The sequence below is a fragment of the Nerophis lumbriciformis genome, linkage group LG29, assembly GCF_033978685.3.
Source record: "Nerophis lumbriciformis linkage group LG29, RoL_Nlum_v2.1, whole genome shotgun sequence".
NCBI classification, from domain to species: domain Eukaryota; kingdom Metazoa; phylum Chordata; class Actinopteri; order Syngnathiformes; family Syngnathidae; genus Nerophis; species Nerophis lumbriciformis.
The window spans coordinates 26,807,501-26,820,000 of NC_084576.2; the positions used below are offsets into that span (position 1 = coordinate 26,807,501).

General features: G+C 35.3%; 1 protein-coding gene across 8 annotated transcripts in view; it reads left to right on the forward strand.

Moving 5' to 3' along the window:
* Nucleotides 1–12,500, forward strand: part of LOC133572002 (uncharacterized) — an 88,685-nt gene that overhangs the window by 35,720 nt on the left and 40,465 nt on the right. For 7 of the 8 annotated variants that reach the window (XR_009810480.1, XM_061924597.1, XM_061924602.1 and 4 more), the window contains 2 exons: nucleotides 4,623–4,865; nucleotides 10,623–10,697. Coding sequence is in view for 7 of the 8 variants with exons in the window: in XM_061924597.1 (XP_061780581.1) it covers nucleotides 4,623–4,865; nucleotides 10,623–10,697 (318 nt within the window). In the remaining variant the exon portion in view is untranslated. Of the gene's footprint in view, nucleotides 1–4,337; nucleotides 4,560–4,622; nucleotides 4,866–10,622; nucleotides 10,698–12,500 lie in introns of those variants that run through there. The other variant, XM_061924600.1, reaches the window with a different exon arrangement.

Sequence of the window (12,500 nt, forward strand, 5' to 3'; positions counted from 1 at the left end):
AGTAAACAGGGACAGGCAAAAAAGCAATTGTTTAGTGTTCAAGTTAGGTTAAATGATATTGCATGTAGTAAATTACGCTATGAGATCAATAGGTAACACACTTTTGCTTTTAATGGCTCTAATAGTGTGTGCGTGTGTGTGTGTGTGTGTGTGTATGTTTGTTTTTGTATTTCTGCTCTTCTTGAGACACCGACAAGGAAAAGTAGCTTCCATATGAGGAGGTTTGAACAAGTGAGGACATAAATCATGGTCCCAATACAGAAAACCATTGCATCTAATAGAGAATGTCTCATTTGCACCCCCTGGTGATGAAATCTATCAAAATGAGGGTGGTCCCAGAAAGGAGGGATTTTTTACATTGACTGTGTGTCGCTTTTAAAAGTGCTCCCCCTCTGGTCAACATATGAAATAACAAGTGTGTGTAAGAAATTCAAATGCGCCCCCTTTGGCCTAAATTAATAAAAAATAAAAAAAATAAAAATAAAAATGATATATATATATATATATATATATATACACATATGTATATATATATATATATTATATATATATATATATGTTTATATATATACATATACATATATATATATATATATATATATATATATATATATATATATATATATATATATATATAAAGAGAGCGAGCGAGAGAGAGAGAGAGAGACATACTGTAATAACTTGAATTATATAATGAAGATTAAAAACCAATTACAAACAAAAATAAATAAATAAAATAAATGAACTTAAAGCAGTCTTTTTCTCACAATGTGTCGACTTTTTCTTATAAAATTGAGAACAATTTCTCATATTCTTTCTGTTTCTGCAATATTGCAATATTTTCTCGTAAAATTATTACTTTTTAATGCAAAATGGGGACATTTGTCATAAAAAAATATTTATTTTATCGCAATATTGCCCATTTTTTTGTTGTTCTTGTAAAATAGTGACATTTTTTGAGTAAATGTAAAACTTTTGTCATCATTTTGCGAAGTATAATTCCGATTATTATTATAAAATTGCCAACATTTTCAAGTTTTCTTATAAAAATTGTGACTTTTGTCGAGTAAAATTACTTAAAAGTGCTCCCCCTCTGGTCAACATATGAAATAACAAGTGTGTGTAAGAAAAATTAATTTAAAAAAATAAAAATAATAATAATAATAATATATATATATATATATATATATATATATATATAGAGAGAGAGAGAGAGAGAGAGAGACATACTGTAATAACTTGAAGTAAATAATGAAGATTAAAAACCAATTACAAACAAAAAATTAAAAAAAAAAAATTTTTTTTTACTAAAAGCAATCTTTTTCTCACAATGTGTCAAAATCTTTCTTATGAAGTTGGGAACAATTTCTCATATTTTTCCGTTTTCTTTAATATTGCAATATTTTCTCGGAAAATTATGACTTTTTTAATATAAAATGATTAATTTTTAATGCAAAATGGTGACATTTGTCATATAAAATTATGACTTTTATCACAACGTTGCCCATTTTTTTGTTGTTCTTGTAAAATAGTGACATTTTTCGAGTAAAATGATGACCTTTGTCATAATTTTGCCAAGTAAAATTCCGTTTATTATTGTAAAATTGCCAAAATTTTGAAGTTTTCTTATAAAAATTGTGACTTTTGTCGAGTAAAATTACGACTCTTTTCATAAAATTGTCAACATTTTAAGCTTTTCTTGTAAAACGGCGACCGTTATTGAGTTTAATTCCAACTTTTATCATAATATTGCACAAATGTGCAGTTTTTCTTGTAAAATTTTGAATAAAACGACAACTTTTATTATAATACTGGCAAAATGCTACGTTTTTCTTGTGAAAATGTGACCTTTTTCTTGTGAAATTCCCCAAAAAAATTCACAACAAGCTTTTTTTATACTTGCATAGTATGTATATATTATCAATGTTGTAAATACTAATTTTTATATATCTAGAAAGGGTGGTCCTAAACAGGTAGGCATTTTTCGGAGGTCTCAAGAAGGTAAGAAGTACAAGAGTGTGTGTGTGTCTGTGTGTCTGTGTGTGTGTGTGTGTGTGTGTGTTGTTGTTGTATTCTACCCTTCTTGAGACATAAACAAGGAAAAGTAGCTTCCATATGAGGAGGTGTGAACAAGTGATGACATAAATCATGGTCCCAATACAGAAAACCATTGCATCTAATAGAGAATGTCTCATTTGCACCCCCTGGTGGTGAAATCTATCAAAATGAGGGTGGTCCCAAAAAGGAGGGATTTTTTTATTGACTATGTGTCGGTTTTAAAAGTGCTCCCCCTCTGGTCAACATATGAAATAACAAGTGTGTGTAAACATTTTAAGTGCTCCCCCTCTGGTCAACATATGAAATAACAAGTGTGTGTAAAAAATTGACATATTTTTAATTAAAATTTTTTTTTATGTATATAGAGACATACTGTAATAACTTGAAGTACATAATGAAGATTAAAATCCAATTACGAACAAAATAAAAAAAAAAAAAAATAAATGAACTAAAAGCAGTCTTTTTCTCACAATGTGTCGACTTTTTTCTTATAAAATTGGGAACAATTTCTCATATTCTTTCTGTTTCTGCAATATTGCAATATTTTCTCGTAAAATTATGACCTTTTTATGTAAAATGATTACTTTTTAATGCAAAATGGTGACATTTGTCATATAAAATTATTTACTTTATCGCAATATTGCAATTTTTGTTGTTGTTGTTCTTGCAAATTAGTGACATTTTTTGAGAAAAATGATGACTTTTGTCATAATTTTGCCAAGTCAAATTTCGATTATTATTGTAAAATTGCCAAAATTTTGAAGTTTTCTTATAATAATTATGACTTTTGTCGGGTAAAATTACGACTCTTTTCAAAAAATTGTCAAAATTTAAAGTTTTTCTTGTAAAACTGCGACTGTTATTGAGTAAAATTCAAACTTTTATCATAATATTGCGCAAATGTTCAGTTTTTCTTGTCAAATTTTGACTTGCATTGAGTAAAACGCCGACTTTTATTATAATACTGCCAAAATGCTATATTTTTCTTGTGAAATTGTGACTTTTTTCTTGTGAAATTCCAACAAATTTTTCACAACAAGCTTTTTTATATTTGCATAGTATGTATATATTATTAATGTTGTAAATACACATCTTTATATATCTAGAAAGGGTGGTCCTAAAGAGGGAGGCTTTTTTCGGAGGTCTCAAGAAGGTAACAAATACAAGAATGTGTGTGTGTGTGTTGTTGTTGTATTTTACCCTTCTTGAGACATAAACAAGGAAAAGTAGCTTCCATATGAGGAGGTGTGAACAAGTGATGACATAAATCATGGTCCCAATACAGAAAACCATTGCATCTAATAGAGAATGTCTCATTTGCACCCCCTGCTGGTGAAATCTATCAAAATGAGGGTGGTCCCAAAAAGGAGGGATTTTTCAAATTGACTGTGTGTCGCTTTTAAAAGTATTCCCCCTCTGGTCAACATATGAAATAACAAGTGTGTGTAAGAAATTAATTTTTTTATTAAAAAAATAAAACAAGTATATAGAGACTTGCTGTAATACCTTGAAGTAAATAATGAAAATTAAAAACCAATTACAAACAAAAATAAATAAATGAGCTAAAAGCAGTCTTTTTCTCACAATGTGTCGACTTTTTTCTTTTAAAATTGGGAACAATTTCTCATATTTTTCTGTTTCTGTAATATTGCAATATTTTCTCATAAAATTATGACCTTTTTATGTAAAATTATTACTTTTTAATGCAAAAGGGTGACAATTGTCATACAAAATTATTTATTTTATTGCAATATTGCCAATTTTTTTTTTGCTGTTCTTGCAAATTAGTGACATTTTTTGAGTAAAATGATGATTGCCAAGTCAAATTCCGTTTATTATTGTAAAATTGCCAAAATTTTGAAGTTTTCTTATAAAAATTGTGACTTTTGTCAGGTAAAATTACGACTCTTTTCAAAAAATTGTCAAAATTTAAAGTTTTTCTTGTGAAACGGCGACCGTTACTGAGTAAAATTCAAACTTTTATCATGATATTGCGCAAATGTTCAGTTTTTCTTGTCAAATTTTGACTTGTGTTGAATAAAACGACAACTTTTCTTATAATACTGGCAAAATGCTACGTTTTTCTTGTGAAAATGTGACCTTTTTCTTGTGAAATTCCAACTAATTTTTCACAAGTTTTTTTTATATGTGCATGGTATGTATATATTATTAATGTTGTAAATAAACATCTTTATATATCTAGAAAGGGTGGTCCTAAAGAGGTAGGCTTTTTTTCTAGGTCCCAAGAAGGTAACAAATACAAGAGTGTGTGTGTGTGTGCCAGGGACTCACAACAAAGTGTCTTTTCTGCATCCTTCTTGGCTCCATTCTGTCAAACATCTCCCCTCCTGCCAAATGATGAAAAGGTGGCAACCGCTTTGAATATTCAATTGTGGGGCGGCACAAAAGAGTCTTTTAATCACAAGAGGGTGCTATTGATTTAAAAAAGAAAGGAAAGAGACAAGAAGGGGCTGAGTGTGAAGCTGCAGCGAATGAAAGAGGTGATGAGAGGAGGCTTTGTCACCTGTGAGCTCTCCCCTCCATCACTTTCATCTGGTCCTCAGATGATCTGAGCGAGCTGAAAGCGGAGAGCGGCCCCGGCATGGAGCACATCACCGCCAAGGAGCGAGGCGTCCTGGAGGAGGAGAAGGAGGTGCTGGAGGACGAAGGCGAGGACGAGGAGAAGAGTCTGACGGAGGAGCAGGAGCTGGATGAGCTGAGGGGCCAGGTGGTGCAGCTGCTGCTGGAGCTGGAGGACGCCAGGGAGACCTCCGGTAAACACCAGGAGAGCTTTTTGGAGCTGCAAGGTGAGAGGCGCCTGTTATATACCCCACCTCGCCTAGATGGCGCTGTTTACCTTCCTGTGTTTGACAGTGGAACCTCTACTCCCAAACACGACTTAAAACTCGGCCTGTAAAGTCCATGAAGGTTTTACAATGGTCACGGTTTGACTCCGGAACTGACATTCATTTGAAAAAAAGGAATTACTGTTGTGCTTTGCAGAGGGAGATGACGGCAACAGACACCAGGGGGCGGTAATGTTCAATAATTTGTTATATATATAGTTAAAGTTAAGTTAAAGTACCAATGATTGTCACACACACACTAGGTGTGGCGAAAATATTCTCTGCATTTGACCCATTACCCTTGATCACCCCCCTGGGAGGTGAGGGGAGCAGTGAGCAGCAGCGGTGGCCGCGCCCGGGAATCATTTTTGGTGATTTAACCCCCAATTCCGACCCTTGATGCTGAGTGCCAAGCAGGGAGGTAATGGGTCCCATTTTTATAGTCTTTGGTATGACTCGGCCAGGGTTTGAACTCACAACCTACCGATCTCAGGGCGGACACTCTAACTATATAGTCAATATATATAATAATACTAAACAATACTAACTAATCTAAAGAAATGGATTGTGACAAAATCCAAGAGTGTGTATGGTGTAAGACTATGTGTGTAGCTTCGCTGTTGAGTGTTACCGTAAATGTTGAACGAGAGACGAGGAAGTCCAGGGGAGAGAGAAGTCGACATTTTTTAGCTTGAAAATCATTTTTTACCTTGAAAAAATTTTTTACCTTGAATTTTTTTTTTACCTTGAAAATCATTTTTAACCTTGAAAATTTTTTTTTACCTTGAACATTTTTTTTTACCTTGAAAATCATTTTTTACCTTGAAAGTCATTTTTTACCTTGAAAAAAAAAATGTTACCTTGAAACATTTTTTTTACTTTGAAAATCATTTTTTTCTTTGAAAATCATTTTTTACCTTGAAAAAATTTTTTTTACCTTGAACATTTTTTTTTACCTTGAAAATCATTTTTAACCTTGAAAAATTTTTTTTACCTTGAACATTTTTTTTTACCTTGAAAATCATTTTTTACCTTGAAAAACATTTTTTACCTTGAAAAATCTTTTTTCCCTTAAAATTTTTTTTTACCTAGTCCAAAGCGGAGGGGGGGGGGGGGGGGTCAAGGATCGAGGGAGGCAGTCAGAGTCCGGAGGGACATCCAGGGAAAAGTGAGACGCACGAGCTCACTTTCCAGGCGACAGGAGGGTACTGCAGGGACGACACAAGAAAACTCACACTGAAAACACGGAGGAGCAAACAGGACGCGAACAGAAGGTTATATTCCGGCGCGGCATGGCAGGTTGAGCCGGCTTAATAAGGCAGCTCGCTCATCACGGGCAGGTGCGTAGATTGCAGATTGTCTGCAGGCGCGTGGAGGCACGCCCGCAGCGGAGAGAGAGCGCCTGTGGGCTTGTCAGGACGCAATTACCGTGTTTTCCGGACCATAGGGCGCACCGGATTATAAGGCGCACTGCCGATGAATGGTCTATTTTTGATCTTTTTTCATATATAAGGCACACCGCATTATAAGGCGCATTAAAGGAGTCATATTATTATTATTTTTTCTAGATGTAAAAGACTTCCTTGTGGTCTACATAACATGTAATGGTGGTTCTTTGCTCAAAATGTTGCATAGATGATGTTTTACAGATCATCTTCAAACCGCTTTCTGACACTCGCTTCCGGATGCGCAGTTTTGTCTTATTTACGTGGCTCACCTTCGGCAGCGTCTTCTCCCCGTCATCTTTGTTGTAGCGGTGTAGCGTGCAAGGACAGGAGTGGAAGAAGTGTCAAAAGATGGCGCTAACTGTTTTAATGACATTCAGACTTTACTTCAATCAATAACGGAGCAGCATCTCCTCATCCGCAAACAACAACACCCGAAATGTGTCCCGTGAAAAACCGTCCGACCGGAACTCTCTAATAACTAAAGTTCCTTGGGTGAATAATGTAAAGTCACTACACCGGTATGTTTTAGCGCTTTCATGGCGAGTTTACTGACAGATATAAGTAAGAACTTTACACTACTTTATATTAGAAATGGCAACAGCGGAGGATGAATGTCCCATAACAAGAAGATAGAGAAAAAGAAGAAGCTTATCAGGACTTATGCAGATCCCAAATACAGATCAGCAGGTAAGAAAAGTTGCTTTTACATAATATTGCGAAACAAAACACCAGATAATATGTCTTACCTTATACACACACCATAATAATACTCCTATGTTGAAGCACATCAAGCGGTGCGGCTTCAATGCTTACCAAAGTCGTACTAAAACATTCTGATAGATTTTTAAGCACCGTGTGTAATGTTCTATATTTTCAATGAAACATATAACAAATGTTGGTGTTGTTTACTTGAGATATAACGCCAGAAATGTGTCCCGTGAAAAACCGTCCGACCGGAACTTTCTAATAACTAAAGATCATTGGGTGAATAATGTAAAGTCACTACACCGGTATGTTTTAGCGCTTTCATGGCGAGTTCACTGACAGATATAAGTAAGAACTTTACACTACTTTATATTAGAAATAGCAACAGCGGAGGATGAATGTCCCATAACAAGAAGATAGAGAAAAAGAAGAAGCTTATCAGGACTTATGCAGATCCCAAATACAGATCAGCAGGTAAGAAAAGTTGCTTTTGCATAATATTGCGAAACAAAACGCCAGATAATATGTCTTACCTTATACACACACCATAATAATACTCCTATGTTGAAGCACATCAAGCGGTGCGGCTTCAATGCTTACCAAAGTCGTACTAAAACATTTTGATAGATTTTTGTGCACCGTGTGTAATGTTCTATATTTTCAATGAAACATATAAAAAATGTTGGTGTTGTTTACTTGAGATATAACGCCAGAAATGAGTCCCGTGAAAAACCGTCCGACCGGAACTCTCTAATAACTAAAGTTCCTTGGGTGAATAATGTAAACTCACTACACCGGTATGTTTTAGCGCTTTCATGGCGAGTTCACTGACAGATATAAGTAAGAACTTTACACTACTTTATATTAGAAATAGCAACAGCGGAGGATGAATGTCCCATAGCAAGAAGATAGAGAAAAAGAAGAAGTTTACACTACTTTATATTATTTATATTTTTGGTAAAGTAACCATAATTAATGACTTTTTTCCAAGTCATTTTCAGAGCACTGGCTCTAAGTGAGCAAGGCCTTGTGGGTATTTTGTCAGTGATCTCGGCGCGCCCTATGGCCGTGCGTCACGCCGACAGACACGGCGTGCTGAGCTCAGTTGTTTATCTGGACAACAGCGCCGCGCATTCCCCCGAGACAACTGTGCGTCCAGGGAAGCTTCCAGACTTCCCACTGTGGACGGGACGCCGCAGCTGTTCCCTGCCGGCAACTGCCGGGCTTCCTCGGGTTGGGGGGGGGGTACATTTTGGGGGGATGACATAAGGTTGGACGTGGGTGACGGCTATCCTGACTACGGTGGTGGGGGGGCGGGTGACAATGACGCTTCACTTACCCCATTTGACGAGAACAAGGTGCTGTAGGCCCACTACAACGCATTTGAGCTTTTATTTTGAAAAAATTATCACAATTATCTGACATTTTTGGCAACTTTCCATGTGTTTTTTTTGCTATTGCAAATGAAAAAAAGTTGATATTGCTTCATGAGCACTGCAAAAAAAAAAACTCTGGTCCTAATGTATGCTTGTAAACCTCCACAACGTATCCCAGCAGACATCGGATAACAGTGCAAAAACCCCAAAACCAGTGAAGTTGGCACACAAACAGAATATAATTATGTGCAAAATTATTTTCAACTTATATTCAATTGAATAGACTGCAAAGACAAGATACTTGACTTTTGAACTGGAAAACGTTGTTATTTTATGCAATTATTATCTCAATTGGAATTTAATGGCTGCAACATGTTTCAAAAAAGCTGGCACAAGTGGCAAAAAAGACTGAGAAAGTTGAGGGAATGCTCATCAAAGCACTTATTTGGAACATCCCACAGGTGAACAGGCTAATTGGGAACAGGTGGGTGCCATGATTGGGTATAAAAGCAGCTTCAGTGAAATGCTCGGTCGTTCACAAACAAGGACGGGGCGAGGGTTACCACTTTGTCAAGAAATGAGCGAGCAAATTGTCGAAAAGTTTAACGAGCTATTGCAAGGAATTTAGGGATTTCACCATCTAGGGTCCGTAACATCATCAAAAGGTTCAGAGATTCTGGAGAAATCACTGCACGTAATCAATGATGTTACAGTGTGTAAAGGATATCACCACATGGGCTCAGGAACACTTCAGACAACCACTCTTAGTAACTACAGTTTGTCGCTACATCTGTAAGTGCAAGTTAAAACTCTACTACGCAAAGCGAAAGCCATTTATCAACAACACCCAGAAATTCCGCCGGCTTCGCTGGACCTAAGCTCGTCTAAGATGGACTGATGCAAAGTGGAAAAAGTGTTCTGTGGTCTGACAAGTCCACATTACAAATTGTTTTTGGAAACTGTGGACGTTGTGTAATCCGGACCAAAGAGGAAAAGAACTATCCGGATTGTTCTAGGCGCAAAGTGTAAAAGCCAGCATGTGTGATGGTATGGGGGTGTATTAGTGCCCAAGACATGGGTAACTTACACATCTGTGAAGGCACCATTAATGCTGAAAGGTACATACAGGTTTTGGAGCAACATATGTTGCCATCCAAGCAACGTTATCATGGACGCCCCTGCTTATTTCAGCAAGACGATGCCAAGCCACGTGTTACAACAGCGTGGCTTCATAGTAAAAGAGTGCGGGTACTAGACTGGCCTGCCTGTAGTCCAGACCTGTCTCCCATTGAAAATGTGTGGCGCATTATGAAGCCTAAAATACCACAACGGAGACCCCCGGACTGTTGAAAAACTTAAGCTGCACATCAAGCAAGAATGGGAAATAATTCAAAAATGTGTCTCCTCAGTTCCCAAACGTTTACTGAGTGTTGTTAAAAGGAAAGGCCATGTAACACAGTGGTAAAAATGCCTGTGACAACTTTTTTGCACTATGTGGTGTGTATGTATGTTTATGTATATATGTATGTGTATATGTATATATATGCATATGTATGGATATATGCATGTATGTGGATATATACATATATATCTTCTTTTTTACTATTTATATTACTATATTATTGCATACACACACAGTTATATAAATGTATACACACACAGTTATATACATGTATACACACAGTTATATAAATGTATACACACAGTTATATAAATGTATACACACACCGTTATATAAATGTATACACACACAGTTATATAAATGTATACACACACAGTTATATACATGTATACACACAGTTATATAAATGTATACACACACAGTTATATAAATGTATACACACACAGTTATATAAATGTATACACACACAGTTATATAAATGTATAAACACACACAGTTATATACATGTATACACACAGTTATATAAATGTATACACACACAGTTATATAAATGTATACACACAGTTATATACATGTATACACACACAGTTATATAAATGTATACACACACGCGCACAAAGAGAGAGTTTTAAAAGTTGCTTGCGTCATTCTGTTTGGCTTCAAGGGCGAACAGCTTATCCAGTTGTCATCTTCCAATCAGCCTGCTGAATTGACATGTTTCTCTTATCTCTCTTTCGCTTGCCCAAATCCCCCCCCCCCCCCCCTTCCTCCCCCCTCCCCCTTGCAGGACTGTTGGAAGATGAGCGCCTGGCCAGCGCCCATCAGGCTGAAGCTTTCACTCGTCAAATCCAGAATCTACAAGGTAACCCCTAAAAGAGTGTCAGATTTAACACGTTAAAGCAATAAAATCGAACAAATTCGACATTTTCGTTAAAATATGATATCGGGTATCCTCGGGCTTTGTTGCTTTTATTCAAATCGTTCACTTTTGTAATTTGTTTTTAGTGACACAAACATTTTTTTTAATCACATTTTGTTCGTATTTAGTGTTGTGTTTTGGCCAAAAATAAATGTATACTGTCTATGTATTTGTTATATGCACATATATAATAATATTACATTATAATCGTGTTTTATATATATATATATATATATATATATATATATATACACATGTATTCATACAGTATATACATATACTGTATATGTACAGTATGTATGTATGTATACATACACACATATTACCCGATAAATGCTTAAAACGTCGTTTTTCTTTTGAAAATGAATAACAGCAGACATATGACATATGACGTTTTGTAGGATTTTCAGTGATATTCTTAAAAACAACCAACTTTTGGGCATTAGCAGGCCCGGCACGTTGTGCTTTGATGACAGCGGATGGATTTGGGCAATTTTCATAAGCTTGTGACTACAAGAATAAAAGTATTAAGTATGGGAGATGCTGCAAGTGTGGAGCTGCAAGATATTTGCTGACAAAGCGAGTGTGACACATCTGCAGATACTGATGCCAAGCTGCCAGTGCTATTACATTGCTATCATTGTGCTGCAAGGAAAAATATTCCTCCTAAAAATACGCAGTGGCGGGGGGAAAAAGCATGGGTTGCCATCCGTTACATCAGCTCCCACACACACACACACACACACACACACACACACGCACACAAACACACGCATTCTTGTGTTTGTTACCTTCTTGAGACCTGAGAAAAATGCCTACCTCTTTAGGACCACCCTTTCTAGATATATAAAGATTTGTATTTACAACATTAATAATATATACGTACTATGCAAACATAAAAACACTTGTTGTGAAAAATGAGTTGGAATTTCACAAGAAAAACTTAGAATTTTGGCAGCATTATAATAAAAGTCGTTATTTTACTCGACGCAAGTCAAAATTTTACAATAAAAACTGTTTTTATTTGTGTAATATTATAAAAAAAAGTTGGAATTTTACTCAATAACAGTCGCAATTTTAGAAGAAAAGCTTAAAATTTGGGCAATTTCATGAAAAAAGTCGTAATTTTACTCGACAAAAGTCACATTTTTTTCAGAACATCTTAAAATGTTGGCAATATTACAATAATAATCGGAATTTTACTTGGAAAAAATGCTGACAAAAGTCATAATTTTACTCAAAAAATGTCACTATTTTTATTTATTTTTTCCAAAATATTTTTATTGAATTTTGCAGACAGTACAGTATGATGGATCATGGCAACAGCAAGTTGAGGTATCTGCACATTTTACAATATGTAACATAGTAAACCCCACCCCTTACAATACCCACCCACTTTAATTCCCAAGGTAATTGTCACCTAGTGCCCACAACAAATATAGACACACATGAATATATGCAAACTTAGATTCAATCCAACAAATATATTAAAGATAAACAAAAGATAAATAAGGTAAATAAATAAATAAATACTACATAAGATGTGCAAAAAAATATAAATGTCACTATTTTACTAGAACAACAAACAAATTGGCAATATTGTGATAAAAGTCAGAATTTTATGTGACAAATGTCACCATTTTGCCTTAAAAAGTAATTAATTTTATCTAAAAAAAGTAATAATTTTACGAGAAAATATTGCAATATTACAGAAACAGAAAGAATATGAGAAATTGTTCCGAATTT